Genomic DNA, 14,812 nt, shown 5'->3' on the forward strand with positions numbered 1-14,812 from the left:
ATAGGTTTTTGATGATTTAGAATGTCATATATGGGCTGCATGGTGCGACTATAGGTTGATGATTTTAGAATGTCATACATGGGCTGCATGGTGCGACTATAGGTTTTTGATGATTTTAGAATGTCATATATGGGCTGCATGGTGCGACTATAGGTTGATGATTTTAGAATGTCATACATGGGCTGCATGGTGCGACTATAGGTTTTTGATGATTTTAGAATGTCATATATGGGCTGCATGGTGCGACTATAGGTTGATGATTTTAGAATGTCATACATGGGCTGCATGGTGCGACTATAGGTTTTTGATGATTTTCGAATGTCATATATGGGCTGCATGGTGCGACTATAGGTTTTTGATGATTTAGAATGTCATATATGGGCTGCATGGTGCGACTATATGTTTTTGATGATTTTAGAATGTCATAAATGGGCTGCATGGTGCGACTATAGGTTTTTGATGATTTTAGAATGTCATATATGGGCTGCATGGTGCGACTATAGGTTTTTGATGATTTTAGAATGTCATACATGGGCTGCATGGTGCGACTATAGGTTTTTGATGATTTTAGAATGTCATATATGGGCTGCATGGTGCGACTATAGGTTTTTGATGATTTAGAATGTCATATATGGGCTGCATGGTGCGACTATAGGTTGATGATTTTAGAATGTCATACATGGGCTGCATGGTGCGACTATAGGTTTTTGATGATTTTAGAATGTCATATATGGGCTGCATGGTGCGACTATAGGTTGATGATTTTAGAATGTCATACATGGGCTGCATGGTGCGAATATAGGTTTTTGATGATTTTAGAATGTCATATATGGGCTGCATGGTGCGACTATAGGTTTTTGTTGATTTAGAATGTCATATATGGGCTGCATGGTGCGACTATATGTTTTTGATGATTTTAGAATGTCATATATGGGCTGCATGGTGCGACTATAGGTTTTTGATGATTTTAGAATGTCATATATGGGCTGCATGGTGCGACTATAGGTTTTTGATGATTTTAGAATGTCATACATGGGCTGCATGGTGCGACTATAGGTTGATGATTTTAGAATGTCATACATGGGCTGCATGGTGCGACTATAGGTTTTTGATGATTTTAGAATGTCATATATGGGCTGCATGGTGCGACTATAGGTTTTTGATGATTTAGAATGTCATATATGGGCTGCATGGTGCGACTATAGGTTTTTGATGATTTTAGAATGTCATATATGGGCTGCATGGTGCGACTATAGGTTTTTGATGATTTAGAATGTCATATATGGGCTGCATGGTGCGACTATAGGTTGATGATTTTAGAATGTCATACATGGGCTGCATGGTGCGACTATAGGTTTTTGATGATTTTAGAATGTCATATATGGGCTGCATGGTGCGACTATAGGTTGATGATTTTAGAATGTCATACATGGGCTGCATGGTGCGACTATAGGTTTTTGATGATTTTAGAATGTCATATATGGGCTGCATGGTGCGACTATAGGTTTTTGATGATTTAGAATGTCATATATGGGCTGCATGGTGCGACTATATGTTTTTGATGATTTTAGAATGTCATATATGGGCTGCATGGTGCGACTATAGGTTTTTGATGATTTTAGAATGTCATATATGGGCTGCATGGTGCGACTATAGGTTTTTGATGATTTTAGAATGTCATACATGGGCTGCATGGTGCGACTATAGGTTGATGATTTTAGAATGTCATATATGGGCTGCATGGTGCGACTATAGGTTTTTGATGATTTAGAATGTCATATATGGGCTGCATGGTGCGACTATAGGTTGATGATTTTAGAATGTCATACATGGGCTGCATGGTGCGACTATAGGTTTTTGATGATTTTAGAATGTCATATATGGGCTGCATGGTGCGACTATATGTTTTTGATGATTTTAGAATGTCATATATGGGCTGCATGGTGCGACTATAGGTTTTTGATGATTTTAGAATGTCATATATGGGCTGCATGGTGCGACTATAGGTTTTTGATGATTTTAGAATGTCATACATGGGCTGCATGGTGCGACTATAGGTTGATGATTTTAGAATGTCATACATGGGCTGCATGGTGCGACTATAGGTTTTTGATGATTTTAGAATGTCATATATGGGCTGCATGGTGCGACTATAGGTTTTTGATGATTTAGAATGTCATATATGGGCTGCATGGTGCGACTATATGTTTTTGATGATTTTAGAATGTCATATATGGGCTGCATGGTGCGACTATAGGTTTTTGATGATTTAGAATGTCATATATGGGCTGCATGGTGCGACTATAGGTTGATGATTTTAGAATGTCATACATGGGCTGCATGGTGCGACTATAGGTTTTTGATGATTTTAGAATGTCATATATGGGCTGCATGGTGCGACTATAGGTTGATGATTTTAGAATGTCATACATGGGCTGCATGGTGCGACTATAGGTTTTTGATGATTTTAGAATGTCATATATGGGCTGCATGGTGCGACTATAGGTTGATGATTTTAGAATGTCATACATGGGCTGCATGGTGCGACTATAGGTTTTTGATGATTTTAGAATGTCATATATGGGCTGCATGGTGCGACTATAGGTTTTTGATGATTTAGAATGTCATATATGGGCTGCATGGTGCGACTATATGTTTTTGATGATTTTAGAATGTCATAAATGGGCTGCATGGTGCGACTATAGGTTTTTGATGATTTTAGAATGTCATATATGGGCTGCATGGTGCGACTATAGGTTTTTGATGATTTTAGAATGTCATACATGGGCTGCATGGTGCGACTATAGGTTTTTGATGATTTAGAATGTCATATATGGGCTGCATGGTGCGACTATATGTTTTTGATGGTTTTAGAATGTCATATATGGGCTGCATGGTGCGACTATAGGTTTTTGATGATTTAGAATGTCATATATGGGCTGCATGGTGCGACTATAGGTTGATGATTTTAGAATGTCATACATGGGCTGCATGGTGCGACTATAGGTTTTTGATGATTTTAGAATGTCATATATGGGCTGCATGGTGCGACTATAGGTTGATGATTTTAGAATGTCATACATGGGCTGCATGGTGCGACTATAGGTTTTTGATGATTTTAGAATGTCATATATGGGCTGCATGGTGCGACTATAGGTTGATGATTTTAGAATGTCATACATGGGCTGCATGGTGCGACTATAGGTTTTTGATGATTTTAGAATGTCATATATGGGCTGCATGGTGCGACTATAGGTTTTTGATGATTTAGAATGTCATATATGGGCTGCATGGTGCGACTATATGTTTTTGATGATTTTAGAATGTCATAAATGGGCTGCATGGTGCGACTATAGGTTTTTGATGATTTTAGAATGTCATATATGGGCTGCATGGTGCGACTATAGGTTTTTGATGATTTTAGAATGTCATACATGGGCTGCATGGTGCGACTATAGGTTTTTGATGATTTTAGAATGTCATATATGGGCTGCATGGTGCGACTATAGGTTTTTGATGATTTAGAATGTCATATATGGGCTGCATGGTGCGACTATAGGTTGATGATTTTAGAATGTCATACATGGGCTGCATGGTGCGACTATAGGTTTTTGATGATTTTAGAATGTCATATATGGGCTGCATGGTGCGACTATAGGTTTTTGATGATTTAGAATGTCATATATGGGCTGCATGGTGCGACTATATGTTTTTGATGATTTTAGAATGTCATATATGGGCTGCATGGTGCGACTATAGGTTTTTGATGATTTTAGAATGTCATATATGGGCTGCATGGTGCGACTATAGGTTTTTGATGATTTTAGAATGTCATACATGGGCTGCATGGTGCGACTATAGGTTGATGATTTTAGAATGTCATACATGGGCTGCATGGTGCGACTATAGGTTTTTGATGATTTTAGAATGTCATATATGGGCTGCATGGTGCGACTATAGGTTTTTGATGATTTAGAATGTCATATATGGGCTGCATGGTGCGACTATAGGTTTTTGATGATTTTAGAATGTCATATATGGGCTGCATGGTGCGACTATAGGTTTTTGATGATTTAGAATGTCATATATGGGCTGCATGGTGCGACTATATGTTTTTGATGATTTTAGAATGTCATATATGGGCTGCATGGTGCGACTATAGGTTTTTGATGATTTTAGAATGTCATATATGGGCTGCATGGTGCGACTATAGGTTTTTGATGATTTTAGAATGTCATACATGGGCTGCATGGTGCGACTATAGGTTGATGATTTTAGAATGTCATACATGGGCTGCATGGTGCGACTATAGGTTTTTGATGATTTTAGAATGTCATATATGGGCTGCATGGTGCGACTATAGGTTTTTGATGATTTAGAATGTCATATATGGGCTGCATGGTGCGACTATAGGTTTTTGATGATTTTAGAATGTCATATATGGGCTGCATGGTGCGACTATAGGTTTTTGATGATTTAGAATGTCATATATGGGCTGCATGGTGCGACTATAGGTTGATGATTTTAGAATGTCATACATGGGCTGCATGGTGCGACTATAGGTTTTTGATGATTTTAGAATGTCATACATGGGCTGCATGGTGCGACTATAGGTTTTTGATGATTTTAGAATGTCATATATGGGCTGCATGGTGCGACTATAGGTTTTTGATGATTTAGAATGTCATATATGGGCTGCATGGTGCGACTATATGTTTTTGATGATTTTAGAATGTCATATATGGGCTGCATGGTGCGACTATAGGTTTTTGATGATTTTAGAATGTCATATATGGGCTGCATGGTGCGACTATAGGTTTTTGATGATTTAGAATGTCATATATGGGCTGCATGGTGCGACTATAGGTTGATGATTTTAGAATGTCATACATGGGCTGCATGGTGCGACTATAGGTTTTTGATGATTTTAGAATGTCATATATGGGCTGCATGGTGCGACTATAGGTTGATGATTTTAGAATGTCATACATGGGCTGCATGGTGCGACTATAGGTTTTTGATGATTTTAGAATGTCATATATGGGCTGCATGGTGCGACTATAGGTTGATGATTTTAGAATGTCATACATGGGCTGCATGGTGCGACTATAGGTTTTTGATGATTTTAGAATGTCATATATGGGCTGCATGGTGCGACTATAGGTTTTTGATGATTTAGAATGTCATATATGGGCTGCATGGTGCGACTATATGTTTTTGATGATTTTAGAATGTCATAAATGGGCTGCATGGTGCGACTATAGGTTTTTGATGATTTTAGAATGTCATATATGGGCTGCATGGTGCGACTATAGGTTTTTGATGATTTTAGAATGTCATACATGGGCTGCATGGTGCGACTATAGGTTTTTGATGATTTTAGAATGTCATATATGGGCTGCATGGTGCGACTATAGGTTTTTGATGATTTAGAATGTCATATATGGGCTGCATGGTGCGACTATAGGTTGATGATTTTAGAATGTCATACATGGGCTGCATGGTGCGACTATAGGTTTTTGATGATTTTAGAATGTCATATATGGGCTGCATGGTGCGACTATAGGTTGATGATTTTAGAATGTCATACATGGGCTGCATGGTGCGACTATAGGTTTTTGATGATTTTAGAATGTCATATATGGGCTGCATGGTGCGACTATAGGTTTTTGATGATTTAGAATGTCATATATGGGCTGCATGGTGCGACTATATGTTTTTGATGATTTTAGAATGTCATATATGGGCTGCATGGTGCGACTATAGGTTTTTGATGATTTTAGAATGTCATATATGGGCTGCATGGTGCGACTATAGGTTTTTGATGATTTTAGAATGTCATACATGGGCTGCATGGTGCGACTATAGGTTGATGATTTTAGAATGTCATACATGGGCTGCATGGTGCGACTATAGGTTTTTGATGATTTTAGAATGTCATATATGGGCTGCATGGTGCGACTATAGGTTTTTGATGATTTAGAATGTCATATATGGGCTGCATGGTGCGACTATAGGTTTTTGATGATTTTAGAATGTCATATATGGGCTGCATGGTGCGACTATAGGTTTTTGATGATTTAGAATGTCATATATGGGCTGCATGGTGCGACTATAGGTTGATGATTTTAGAATGTCATACATGGGCTGCATGGTGCGACTATAGGTTTTTGATGATTTTAGAATGTCATATATGGGCTGCATTGTGCGACTATAGGTTGATGATTTTAGAATGTCATACATGGGCTGCATGGTGCGACTATAGGTTTTTGATGATTTTAGAATGTCATATATGGGCTGCATGGTGCGACTATAGGTTTTTGATGATTTAGAATGTCATATATGGGCTGCATGGTGCGACTATATGTTTTTGATGATTTTAGAATGTCATATATGGGCTGCATGGTGCGACTATAGGTTTTTGATGATTTTAGAATGTCATATATGGGCTGCATGGTGCGACTATAGGTTTTTGATGATTTTAGAATGTCATATATGGGCTGCATGGTGCGACTATAGGTTGATGATTTTAGAATGTCATATATGGGCTGCATGGTGCGACTATAGGTTTTTGATGATTTAGAATGTCATATATGGGCTGCATGGTGCGACTATAGGTTGATGATTTTAGAATGTCATACATGGGCTGCATGGTGCGACTATAGGTTTTTGATGATTTTAGAATGTCATATATGGGCTGCATGGTGCGACTATATGTTTTTGATGATTTTAGAATGTCATATATGGGCTGCATGGTGCGACTATAGGTTTTTGATGATTTTAGAATGTCATATATGGGCTGCATGGTGCGACTATAGGTTTTTGATGATTTTAGAATGTCATACATGGGCTGCATGGTGCGACTATAGGTTGATGATTTTAGAATGTCATACATGGGCTGCATGGTGCGACTATAGGTTTTTGATGATTTTAGAATGTCATATATGGGCTGCATGGTGCGACTATAGGTTTTTGATGATTTAGAATGTCATATATGGGCTGCATGGTGCGACTATAGGTTTTTGATGATTTTAGAATGTCATATATGGGCTGCATGGTGCGACTATAGGTTTTTGATGATTTAGAATGTCATATATGGGCTGCATGGTGCGACTATAGGTTGATGATTTTAGAATGTCATACATGGGCTGCATGGTGCGACTATAGGTTTTTGATGATTTTAGAATGTCATATATGGGCTGCATGGTGCGACTATAGGTTGATGATTTTAGAATGTCATACATGGGCTGCATGGTGCGACTATAGGTTTTTGATGATTTTAGAATGTCATATATGGGCTGCATGGTGCGACTATAGGTTTTTGATGATTTAGAATGTCATATATGGGCTGCATGGTGCGACTATATGTTTTTGATGATTTTAGAATGTCATATATGGGCTGCATGGTGCGACTATAGGTTTTTGATGATTTTAGAATGTCATATATGGGCTGCATGGTGCGACTATAGGTTTTTGATGATTTAGAATGTCATATATGGGCTGCATGGTGCGACTATAGGTTGATGATTTTAGAATGTCATACATGGGCTGCATGGTGCGACTATAGGTTTTTGATGATTTTAGAATGTCATATATGGGCTGCATGGTGCGACTATAGGTTGATGATTTTAGAATGTCATACATGGGCTGCATGGTGCGACTATAGGTTTTTGATGATTTTAGAATGTCATATATGGGCTGCATGGTGCGACTATAGGTTGATGATTTTAGAATGTCATACATGGGCTGCATGGTGCGACTATAGGTTTTTGATGATTTTAGAATGTCATATATGGGCTGCATGGTGCGACTATAGGTTTTTGATGATTTAGAATGTCATATATGGGCTGCATGGTGCGACTATATGTTTTTGATGATTTTAGAATGTCATAAATGGGCTGCATGGTGCGACTATAGGTTTTTGATGATTTTAGAATGTCATATATGGGCTGCATGGTGCGACTATAGGTTTTTGATGATTTTAGAATGTCATACATGGGCTGCATGGTGCGACTATAGGTTTTTGATGATTTTAGAATGTCATATATGGGCTGCATGGTGCGACTATAGGTTTTTGATGATTTAGAATGTCATATATGGGCTGCATGGTGCGACTATAGGTTGATGATTTTAGAATGTCATACATGGGCTGCATGGTGCGACTATAGGTTTTTGATGATTTTAGAATGTCATATATGGGCTGCATGGTGCGACTATAGGTTTTTGATGATTTAGAATGTCATATATGGGCTGCATGGTGCGACTATATGTTTTTGATGATTTTAGAATGTCATATATGGGCTGCATGGTGCGACTATAGGTTTTTGATGATTTTAGAATGTCATATATGGGCTGCATGGTGCGACTATAGGTTTTTGATGATTTTAGAATGTCATACATGGGCTGCATGGTGCGACTATAGGTTGATGATTTTAGAATGTCATACATGGGCTGCATGGTGCGACTATAGGTTTTTGATGATTTTAGAATGTCATATATGGGCTGCATGGTGCGACTATAGGTTTTTGATGATTTAGAATGTCATATATGGGCTGCATGGTGCGACTATAGGTTTTTGATGATTTTAGAATGTCATATATGGGCTGCATGGTGCGACTATAGGTTTTTGATGATTTAGAATGTCATATATGGGCTGCATGGTGCGACTATATGTTTTTGATGATTTTAGAATGTCATATATGGGCTGCATGGTGCGACTATAAGTTTTTGATGATTTTAGAATGTCATATATGGGCTGCATGGTGCGACTATAGGTTTTTGATGATTTTAGAATGTCATACATGGGCTGCATGGTGCGACTATAGGTTGATGATTTTAGAATGTCATATATGGGCTGCATGGTGCGACTATAGGTTTTTGATGATTTAGAATGTCATATATGGGCTGCATGGTGCGACTATAGGTTGATGATTTTAGAATGTCATACATGGGCTGCATGGTGCGACTATAGGTTTTTGATGATTTTAGAATGTCATATATGGGCTGCATGGTGCGACTATATGTTTTTGATGATTTTAGAATGTCATATATGGGCTGCATGGTGCGACTATAGGTTTTTGATGATTTTAGAATGTCATATATGGGCTGCATGGTGCGACTATAGGTTTTTGATGATTTTAGAATGTCATACATGGGCTGCATGGTGCGACTATAGGTTGATGATTTTAGAATGTCATACATGGGCTGCATGGTGCGACTATAGGTTTTTGATGATTTTAGAATGTCATATATGGGCTGCATGGTGCGACTATAGGTTTTTGATGATTTAGAATGTCATATATGGGCTGCATGGTGCGACTATAGGTTTTTGATGATTTTAGAATGTCATATATGGGCTGCATGGTGCGACTATAGGTTTTTGATGATTTAGAATGTCATATATGGGCTGCATGGTGCGACTATAGGTTGATGATTTTAGAATGTCATACATGGGCTGCATGGTGCGACTATAGGTTTTTGATGATTTTAGAATGTCATATATGGGCTGCATGGTGCGACTATAGGTTGATGATTTTAGAATGTCATACATGGGCTGCATGGTGCGACTATAGGTTTTTGATGATTTTAGAATGTCATATATGGGCTGCATGGTGCGACTATAGGTTTTTGATGATTTAGAATGTCATATATGGGCTGCATGGTGCGACTATATGTTTTTGATGATTTTAGAATGTCATATATGGGCTGCATGGTGCGACTATAGGTTTTTGATGATTTTAGAATGTCATATATGGGCTGCATGGTGCGACTATAGGTTTTTGATGATTTTAGAATGTCATACATGGGCTGCATGGTGCGACTATAGGTTGATGATTTTAGAATGTCATATATGGGCTGCATGGTGCGACTATAGGTTTTTGATGATTTAGAATGTCATATATGGGCTGCATGGTGCGACTATAGGTTGATGATTTTAGAATGTCATACATGGGCTGCATGGTGCGACTATAGGTTTTTGATGATTTTAGAATGTCATATATGGGCTGCATGGTGCGACTATATGTTTTTGATGATTTTAGAATGTCATATATGGGCTGCATGGTGCGACTATAGGTTTTTGATGATTTTAGAATGTCATATATGGGCTGCATGGTGCGACTATAGGTTTTTGATGATTTTAGAATGTCATACATGGGCTGCATGGTGCGACTATAGGTTGATGATTTTAGAATGTCATACATGGGCTGCATGGTGCGACTATAGGTTTTTGATGATTTTAGAATGTCATATATGGGCTGCATGGTGCGACTATAGGTTTTTGATGATTTAGAATGTCATATATGGGCTGCATGGTGCGACTATAGGTTTTTGATGATTTTAGAATGTCATATATGGGCTGCATGGTGCGACTATAGGTTTTTGATGATTTAGAATGTCATATATGGGCTGCATGGTGCGACTATAGGTTGATGATTTTAGAATGTCATACATGGGCTGCATGGTGCGACTATAGGTTTTTGATGATTTTAGAATGTCATATATGGGCTGCATGGTGCGACTATAGGTTGATGATTTTAGAATGTCATACATGGGCTGCATGGTGCGACTATAGGTTTTTGATGATTTTAGAATGTCATATATGGGCTGCATGGTGCGACTATATGTTTTTGATGATTTTAGAATGTCATATATGGGCTGCATGGTGCGACTATAGGTTTTTGATGATTTTAGAATGTCATATATGGGCTGCATGGTGCGACTATAGGTTTTTGATGATTTTAGAATGTCATACATGGGCTGCATGGTGCGACTATAGGTTGATGATTTTAGAATGTCATACATGGGCTGCATGGTGCGACTATAGGTTTTTGATGATTTTAGAATGTCATATATGGGCTGCATGGTGCGACTATAGGTTTTTGATGATTTAGAATGTCATATATGGGCTGCATGGTGCGACTATAGGTTTTTGATGATTTTAGAATGTCATATATGGGCTGCATGGTGCGACTATAGGTTTTTGATGATTTAGAATGTCATATATGGGCTGCATGGTGCGACTATAGGTTGATGATTTTAGAATGTCATACATGGGCTGCATGGTGCGACTATAGGTTTTTGATGATTTTAGAATGTCATATATGGGCTGCATGGTGCGACTATAGGTTGATGATTTTAGAATGTCATACATGGGCTGCATGGTGCGACTATAGGTTTTTGATGATTTTAGAATGTCATATATGGGCTGCATGGTGCGACTATAGGTTTTTGATGATTTAGAATGTCATATATGGGCTGCATGGTGCGACTATATGTTTTTGATGATTTTAGAATGTCATATATGGGCTGCATGGTGCGACTATAGGTTTTTGATGATTTTAGAATGTCATATATGGGCTGCATGGTGCGACTATAGGTTTTTGATGATTTTAGAATGTCATACATGGGCTGCATGGTGCGACTATAGGTTGATGATTTTAGAATGTCATATATGGGCTGCATGGTGCGACTATAGGTTTTTGATGATTTAGAATGTCATATATGGGCTGCATGGTGCGACTATAGGTTGATGATTTTAGAATGTCATACATGGGCTGCATGGTGCGACTATAGGTTTTTGATGATTTTAGAATGTCATATATGGGCTGCATGGTGCGACTATAGTTTTTTGATGATTTTAGAAAGTGACAAAAAAAAGCTTGCGCTCTGTTCCTTGCCACAGGCTGCACAGCTGTTCTCGCATCAAGTGATCATATTTTCACCCATCAAACTATTCTGAATTTAATCTTGTCTTCACTAATATGTCAAATTAGTTTAGATTGAGAATGGACATTATGAAATGGGCAGGAACAGTGGCAGGGGCCTCCATTCGAACTCAAATAGCGAATGGAGGCCGCGCACTTTCCTGACAATCTGTTTTGTAGGCTACTTCGGTTTCAAAACGGAGCTGTGAACAACTGATATGAACAACTGAAAAATATAAGAAGACTTATTTCCCTCCATGCATCAACCACTGTTTGAGGAGCCCTTGATGACCGACAGGTGATATTTCACCCAAACTCTGTATGCCATGGGCTCTCAAACCTTGTTCCTGAAGCTACCCCGTGCTTAATTCTGCTCAGGAACATCAATAGTAACATGTTTTCACAACTAAACATATTTCACTAAACTGTTGAGAGTCTGTCTGTATGCTCAATAAAGGAAGAAAGGAGAGAGAGGAGAGGAGATGGAAACACATGGTGGTGAGATATCCTATATAACTGAAGGTATCATGTCACTCAATTTGTTCTCCCCCAGACTCATGGATAGAAATGTTACAAGGTAACCAGTCCATCCAGTATGCATAATAATACAGTCCACACTCAAAGGCTAGACCACTTATGTACCAAAGACATCTTAAATCAGTTTTGTTTACGGTTTTTCTGCCATGTGTAATATGCAGTTGGCTATTTATGGTATAAGGGCACAATCATCATTTTTATTTTTATTTTTTTATGGCTTAGGCTCATAAGCCTATGCATATCAATAAGCTCTAATATGTGTTTTGAATTAATCCTCACCTTAGAAAGCGCTGTCCATTTAGTTGTGTTAGGCTTTGAAACAACATCCACAACAACCATGTTTTACACTGTTTCAACCTGCTGTTGAACTCCTTTCTTCAAATGAATCAGGTGAATTTTAAAAGTACTATAGGCCTACTGTTCTGATGTGTTTGATGTGATTTTCAAAGGCATTTGCATTGATGTCAGAGTGGTTAGAGGGACAATAGAGCCCTGAGTACCAGGCCATTAGGACCTGATGGAGGGACAATAGAGCCCTGAGTACCAGGTCATTAGGACCTGATGGTAGTTAGCAAGTTGGGTACTACCAAAGCATGCCCAGAGTGCATAAAAGGATATTACCATGCCTCAATGGTCACACTTAATTTTACTGCAGTCATGACTCATCACTGCCAGTGTGGCGGTAACATGGTCACTGCAACAGCCCTATCCTAACCATAAACTCAAACTTGAAAAAAAACAAGGTAGTGTATATTCAACTGGCAGAAATGAATGGTGCCGGCTGGAACACACCCTCAAAGTGAGCTACTGACTAACAAAAGATAAACTACACAATGACAGAATAGTGTAATCTCGTACACTCTTCTCTCCTTGCTTGTGGATGTATTACCTGGCAGGGGATGCAGATCCAGCAGCACACGTCTCCAGGCTGCATGCTCTTCACCTCGTTCTTCCTACAGGGGTCGCTGCACTGGGAGGTGGGGGGCCCCTCGCCCGGGCCCCTCCATGGCACCTGGCTGGTGTTTAGGATGAGGCCCTGGGCCCAGTAGCCCACCTTTAGAGAACAGGAGTGGAGAGGAGAGATACTTGGTTAAAACACGAATGTGTCTTCTGCCTTTTTCCCAAATGCAGACACACACACACACACACACACACACACACACACACACACACACACACACACACACACACACACACACACACACACACACACACACACACACACACACACACACACACACACACACACACACACAGTGAGAGGCACATGGTCAGCCGCAGTACAGCACCCCTGGATGGAGAGCTACATACCTTCCTGTACACGTATTTATCCTTCTCTTTGTGGTAGTGGAAGATGTTGTAGCGGCCCAGACTGTCTCCGTAGCCGTCGAAACGCACCATGTTCTCCGTGTCCGCAGGTCTGAAGGGAGCTGAGGGAAACAGAAGTGTGGATAATATTCAGCCAATCTTGTCTTGGACTGTCACAACTTCCGCCGAAGTCGGCTCCTCTCTTTGTTCGGGCGGCGTTCGGCGGTCGACATAACCGGTATTTTAGCCATCGCCTCTCCACTTTTCATTGTTCCATTTGTTTTGTCTTGTTTCCCCGCACACCTGGTTTACATTCCCTTATTACACTACATATATATTCCCTCTGTTCCCCCCCATGTCTTTGTGTGGAATTGTTTTGTTACGTGTTTTGTGTGACGCGCCAGGCTGGTTTTTCCCTGGGTACCGTGTTTAACCCGAAGTATGTTTAATTGTTAAACATTTGCATTATTTTGACTGTTGTCACGCTTTTCACTTTTGCCATTGGCTGGAGGTTTTTGAACCAGTTGCGTCTGTCTGTTGTTGCTTCTGCCAAATAAAGTGTGAGCTTGATCACAACTCTCTGCTCTCCTGCTCCTGACTTCTATACCAGTAGATCACAACTCTCTGCTCTCCTGCACCTGACTTCTATACCAGTAGATCACAACTCTCTGCTCTCCTGCACCTGACTTCTATACCAGTAGATCACAACTCTCTGCTCTCCTGCACCTGACTTCTATACCAGTAGATCACAACTCTCTGCTCTCCTGCACCTGACTTCTATACCAGTAGATCACAACTCTCTGCTCTCCTGCACCTGACTTCTATACCAGTTTATCACAACCTGACATTGACAATGGAAATAGATTTCAGAAATGCTTCTATATTGTTATTATTATTATTATTATTATTATTGTTATAGGGTGTGATGCCTTCTTCAGGGTTTCAGATGAGGAGAAACAGAAATATATCAATTATGACATTTAAGAGGAACGAAAACCCCTCCTCTTTAGTTAGATATTGAGTTTTAATATATAGTAAAACATTTTTCTCACATACTTAGATGTTATGTAAAAGTTTCCTTCATCAAATCAGTTTTCTTTTTAATGAATTCCTTTAATGCAAACATCCATTCGTGAGGCATGTTCTCAAAATACTGCAGGTGTTCTTACTCAGTCTCTATTTGTTACTGATGATCCCATAGATGTTAATTCATGTTTTATCACTGCAAATTGAATCTTCACCAAACCTTTCTCAACTCCAAA

The 14,812-nt window shown here is 39.3% G+C and overlaps 1 protein-coding gene across 3 annotated transcripts in view; it reads right to left on the reverse strand.

Moving 5' to 3' along the window:
• Positions 1-14,812, reverse strand: part of LOC109891612 (metabotropic glutamate receptor 2) — a 99,415-nt gene that overhangs the window by 12,256 nt on the left and 72,347 nt on the right. For all 3 annotated transcript variants that reach the window (XM_031825463.1, XM_031825464.1, XM_031825462.1), the window contains exons 6-7: positions 13,554-13,672; positions 13,132-13,296 (exon numbers count right to left, since the gene is read on the reverse strand). In XM_031825463.1, the coding sequence (XP_031681323.1) occupies positions 13,132-13,296; positions 13,554-13,672 (284 nt within the window). The remainder of the gene's footprint in view (positions 1-13,131; positions 13,297-13,553; positions 13,673-14,812) is intronic.

Source organism: Oncorhynchus kisutch, linkage group LG5 (assembly GCF_002021735.2).
Source record: "Oncorhynchus kisutch isolate 150728-3 linkage group LG5, Okis_V2, whole genome shotgun sequence".
Taxonomy (NCBI): Eukaryota; Metazoa; Chordata; class Actinopteri; order Salmoniformes; family Salmonidae; genus Oncorhynchus; species Oncorhynchus kisutch.